This window comes from Lotus japonicus, chromosome 6, assembly GCF_012489685.1.
Source record: "Lotus japonicus ecotype B-129 chromosome 6, LjGifu_v1.2".
Taxonomy (NCBI): domain Eukaryota; kingdom Viridiplantae; phylum Streptophyta; class Magnoliopsida; order Fabales; family Fabaceae; genus Lotus; species Lotus japonicus.
Window position 1 is genome coordinate 49038581 of NC_080046.1, and position 5989 is coordinate 49044569.

At 37.8% G+C, this 5989-nt stretch overlaps 1 protein-coding gene across 2 annotated transcripts; it reads left to right on the forward strand.

Annotated features, from left to right (window-relative positions):
* Nucleotides 1-3584: 3584 nt before the first annotated feature.
* Nucleotides 3585-5989, forward strand: LOC130724048 (uncharacterized). 2 transcript variants are annotated; one of them, XM_057575209.1, is made up of 4 exons: nt 3585-4265; nt 4336-4916; nt 5064-5352; nt 5493-5989. In XM_057575209.1, the coding sequence occupies exons 1-2, from the start codon at nt 3585-3587 to the stop codon at nt 4531-4533; spliced, it is 879 nt and encodes a 292-aa protein (XP_057431192.1). In that variant the 3' UTR covers nt 4534-4916; nt 5064-5352; nt 5493-5989. The 2 variants fall into 2 exon arrangements, with proteins under 2 accessions (XP_057431192.1, XP_057431191.1); XM_057575208.1 differs by having other exon boundaries at nt 4336-5352.

Below are 5989 nucleotides of genomic sequence, written 5' to 3' on the forward strand. Positions count from 1 at the left end.
ACAAGGACGCTGAGAAGGCCTTAGCCTCCCTTCGCGCTCCTGTTGTTTAGCGTTATTTCGTTTTCGGGGCCATGACCCTCCATGTTAAAAAAAAAATAAATCAAATTAACACCATTTTGCATAAAATTCTATCTTATTATTTGTATTAAATAATAATTATCAACTTTTTTAGTTTCTGATGCAAAAAAACATATTTAGTTAAGTATCAATTAAAAATTGAGGAAAAAATAAAAATATTAAAATAAAATTAAGAAACATATATTCTATGTAAACTATATTGAGAATTTAAATTAATTAATAATAAAAATACTATTTATTAATAAATAATTTAAAAAATAGTTTACATATTTAAAAATATCACATAAGATATTTATTATTAACTATATCATATCGTATTTATTGAGGAATTTTATCTGAGTCATTGCTTGTGTTCTTTCAGGCCCGTTTGGATGCAAACAAAAAAACACTTATTGACGCATATTTAGCATTTTTTTAGAAAATAAGCTCCAATAAGCTCTAATAAGCCGGTATTCAAACGACCCCTAATTATAAGAGCTTCTAAATTTTCATATTGAATAGTTCATACAAAGCTTCAATATATGAGAGCTTCAGTTCCTTAAAGCCACACGTAAAGGAACTGAAGAAATAGAACAAAAACAAGAGCATATGATAGAAAATTGTATTGCCAGGGAAGATTAAATATTGTTCACCTCATGAGATAAGGAAAAATAGAAAATTACTAATCCTCATACTTAAGAACATACAATTTGGGAAGAAATTGGTTTAAATGAAAACTTAGGATCCCACGCATAGCGGAAAGTGACAGTTTCAAGAGGTCCAATGGGTTGGCCATTTTTTAGAATGCATTCATCCCCAGAAACCTTAAAGATTGCTGGGTCATCATAAAAAGTTGTTTGAAATTGGGAGCAATTAAGCTTCACTTCTGACTGAGTGCATCTACAAACGTTGGTGATATTAACACGCAGCACAAGCATGCCATGTGCCCAATCTGATGTTTTTATTTGTCTGATGCTAATGTCCCTAAAGGAGCATTCTCCATGAGCTGAAATAAATAAATAAACAATAATGAATTGAAATTTTAATTAAAAAAATACAATGTGACATATGTATGCTACATATAAGAGTTGTTGTATAGTACCTTCAAAAAGCAGGCAAAGGAAGAGAGTGAAGAAGAAAAGTTTAAAATTGGAGGCCATTTGAGATTTTACTAGTGCCATTACTATTGTATCAATATCAATATCTATATCTATATTTATATATGTGTAAAGAAGACTTGAGGTTTTGCATTAAATACATTAAACCATAAAGCTTCTATACTTTTATATTAAATACATTAAAAAATATATATTAAAAAAAAACTGAAAAATTTTGTATTATAAAAAACTATTCAACTACTTATATTAAACAACAACATTCATAAACTTAAAATTGACTCGAGCTTTGCATTTGACAAATATTAAAATGATAAAATAATATTTATTAATAAATAATTTAGATAAAATAGTTTTAAATATATGCAAAGGAGACTTGAGTTTTTTCATTAAAAGCATTAAACCATAAAGCTCTCATATCTTTATATTAAATACATTAAAAAATATTTAAAAAATTAAAAACTGAAAAAGTTTGTATTATAAAAAAGTATTCAACTACTTATATTTTTTTGGTAATTGACGCAAAGAAAAAACAAAACTGGTTTAATCGCACTTTTGGTCCCCCACAAACGCTATATGTGCAACCAGGGTCCCCGAACTTCAAAAATCTCATAACGCATCCCCAACGTTTATCTCCGTTAACAATTTTTGTCCCCCACCTCTTTTCCGTCCATAAACTAACGTTTTTTGCTTATGTGGCTTTTTTTGTGTGATCTGACAACCATATAGGAGAAAGAGTGAACATGTGAGAGGCACATGAGTGAATCTTCTACTATAATCCCAAATAAGCCTCAAATTTAGAAACCCTAAATTGACCAAAATCGCACAGCGGAGGAAACAAGGTTGTGTGGCGAGAGAAGATCGACGACCTTGTGGTGTCGACTGTGAAGGTGTGTGAAGCAAGGGTCTGTCATGGACAGGACGAAGAAAACGGGGGATGAGCAAGCGAAGAAGAGTGGAAAGGGGAAACTTGCAGTCAAGATGAAGGACCACAAGAAGAAAAGTCTCATAAAGGGGAAAAGTCAGAGAAAGGAGAGTGTGGTGGTCCTTGAGAAAAGAACTAGCAACAACTTTTGGGAGTTCGGGGATCCATTGCCACCAAACCATGTGGCTAGGTTAGGATTCTTTAATATTCTGCCTACTCTCTTTATTGTCTTTATGTCTTTATCTGTGTCATTGTCTGTTGAATGAGGGGTTGTTGAAGGATTTCAATTCATGGTGGATAATTTTTTTATGGTTTCTTTAATTTCTTTAATTGGAATATGTGTTGAATATAGTAATAGTAGTATGTTGAATATAGTAATAGTTCCTTACTTTGTCTTGTTTCAGGCCAACTGTGTCACATAGGTTATCATTGAACATCCATCATGGGGGTGCACCTACATTTCAGCCATCCATGCTATATGAAAATGGGCTAGTTGATCATTTTCCACTGTTGGATATTGATAAATTTTCTACAATTGATGTGGGCAAGTTGGTCAAAGCACTTGGATATCTCAGCTATGATGGGTTGTGGTACAAGCACAAGGAAAGTGATGGGTGTGCTATTTTAAAGCCTCTGAACAATGATGAAGATGTGAGACAACTGGCTACAAATGTGAAAGGTGAGAGTCAAATAGATATCTATGTTCAACACACTGTGCAAGAGCATGAACTTGTTGAAGAAACACCACTACTTGCTTACAAGGATCCTGATGTGATAGAGCTAGATCCTGAGGTGGTTGTGAATGAGCCTGAGGTGATTGAGACTGAGAAGGAACCAGAGCCTGAGGTGGTTGTGAATGAGCCTGAAGTTGTGACTGAGCCAGAAGTTTTGACTGAGCCTGAGGTGGTTGTGAATGAGCCTGAAGTTGTGACTGAGCCAGAAGTTGTGACTGATAGAGAGGCAGAAGTTGGGAGAAACAGAAAGAAAGGCAAGGAGAAGGCAAAGAGAATTCAGGGGGAAGCAACATATTCTGATGATGAGTATGATCCAGATGATGATAGCTCTCAGGCATCCAGTTTAACTTCAATAGATGACTTGATTATGAAGAGGACTGGGACTGGCTACATGTGCTGCCTCCCCAATCATTGGTGGATTTACCAACTGTTCCTCAAGATCCAACCTTTGAGAATGGTTTAAATGGGCCTGAACCTGTGCAAGAGTCAAGGAATCCAGATCCTACGACATTTGAAGACTTTGAGGATGAGGATGGAGACTCAGATGATTTACAAAGTCCAGATGAAAGTGAAGATGATTTGGGCCAGAGGAAGAGATACCCTAGGTTTAAGCCTACTCAGGATGGTGAAGTTGTGAAATTTGAAATTGGCCAAACTTTCTTAAACAAAGACTTGTTTAGAGATGTTGTGAAAGACTTTGCACTTGAGAACAAGAAGAATCTGAAGTTTGAAAAAAATGACAAGAAAATAGTGATGGTTGGATGTGTGCCTGAGTGTCCATTCTACCTAAGAATCAGCAAGACTCCTACAAGGCCTTTGTGGCAAGTGGTGAGCTTCAGGCCTGAGCATAACTGTTGTAGGACAGGAACCAATAGACAAGCTAAGGCCCTCTGGTTAGCAACTAAATTCATGCAAATTCTTAGACACACTCCTGACTTGAAGGTCACTAGTTTGATTGCAGAGGCAAGGACTAGGTGGGGGATTGTCATGGGAAGGTTCAAAGCATACATGGCAAAGGTGAAAAGTCTGGAAATGATTCATGGAGAAAGTATCCAGCAGTATAGTCATCTTAGGAACTATGCTGCTGAGATTGTGAGGAGTAACCCTAGATCAACATGCATCATCAAAAGCACGGTGGGTATTCATGGTCCTGTCTTCCAGAGGATTTACATGTGCTTCAAGGCAACTAAGGCAGCCTTTGCTACTACTTGCAGGCCCTTAATTGGGTTGGATGGTTGTTCTCTAAAGGGTATGTATGGTGGTCAATTACTTGCTGCAGTAGGTAAAAATGGAAACAACCAGATGTTTCCGATTGCTTATGCAGTGGTTGAAGCTGAGACAAAGGACTCATGGCAATGGTTCCTCAATCTTTTATTGGCTGATTTGAATGGAGAGAAAAAACAAAAATGGGTTTTCATTTCTGATAGACATAAGGTAATACTCTAATCCTGTTTTTACTTTAATTTGGTACTTAATATGTCTAATGTTAATGATTTGTGTGTAGGGCTTGGTGCCTACAATTGCTACAATTGAGCCAGACACTGAACACAGATTTTGTGTTAAGCATCTGTATGGTAACTTCAGGAAGAGATTCCCAGGACAAGAATTGAAAAATGCTTTGTGGAGTGCAGCTAGGGCAAGCACTGTCCCAGAATGGAGAGCTGCAATGGATGTGATGAAGGGTTTGAATGAAGCTGCATGAACAGAGATGATGGAGATTCCACCTGAACAATTGACAAGGTCTCACTATAGCACATACACATATTGTGACTTGCAGGTCAACAATATGTGTGAGGCTTTCAATAGAGTCATCTTGGAATATAGGGACAAGCCCATTATAACACTGTTGGAGGGTTTGAAATTTTACCTCACCAACGGCATTGTAAGACAGAGGGATTTGATGATGAGGTGGAGGAATAGCCAGTTGTGCCCTATGATTCAACAGAAGCTAGATGTGGTGAAGAACTATGTAGATAGGTGGCAAGCCAATTGGGATGGAGATAGTGGATATTCTGAGTTTGAAGCAGTCAGGGACAATGACAAATATGTTGTGAACCTGCAATAGAGGTCATGTGCTTGTAGAAGGTGGGATCTCTCTGGAGTTCCTTGTGTACATGTTGTTGCTTGCATGTGGTTCAACCATCATGCCCCAGAGAACTATGTCCATCTTGCTTACAAGTAAGTCTAACTCTACTATGCTTGGACTGATCTGATTATGTGTGTCATTTTCAGGAGACATACCTTTCTGAACACTTACTCTCACCTTATCCGACCCAACAATGGACCAAAGCTGTGGCTAGAGGTTGAGGCACTTCCTCTCAATCCTCCATATGTGAGAAGGCAGCCAGGCAGACCTAAAAAACAGAGGAACAGAGCCAATGATGAGCCAACCAACCCTAATAGGCTGAGGAGGCACCACTCTACTGTCAGGTGTAGAAGGTATGGGAATTATGGACACAATAGGAGGACTTGCAGAGGAAAGGAGCTAGCAGACAGAATCATTCCACCTGGAGGGAATCAGGTCAATATCCACTTGTAAAATGACTTTTATTTGTGTGTGTGTGTGTTCAACTACTGCTAACTGAGGATTTGTCAATGACTTTTATGTGCGTGTGTGTGTGTTGATGTACTGCTAACTGAGGATTGTCTGTGATATTGCAGCAAAACAGTGAAGTGTTACAACCTGAACAGAGGCACAATACTTTTAAGTAGGATCCTCATCATCTCAGACACCTCCACCTCCACCACCTCCTGCAGGCTCATCTCAGCCACCCCCACCTCCTGCAGGCTCATCTCAACCACCTCCATCACCTGCTGCAGGCTCATCTCATGCACCTCCACCTCCACCTCCTGATGCATCTTCAACACAGCCAGCACCAAGAAGAAGAGGCAGGAAGAGGAACATCATCCAAATTAGTGCAACTTAGTAGTTTAAAATGTAGTAGGACCTAAGACTTGTAATTCCATGCCATATGTGACTTTATTTTGGAACTCAATAGTGCAACTAAGTAGTTTAAATTGTGCCATATGTGGCTTTATTTTGGAACCTTAATCAGTTTGTGCCATATGTGGCTTTATTTTGGAACCTGAATCTTTTTGTGCCTTATGTGGCTTTATGTTGGAACCTTAATCAGTTTACTGATATGTTTAATTTGATA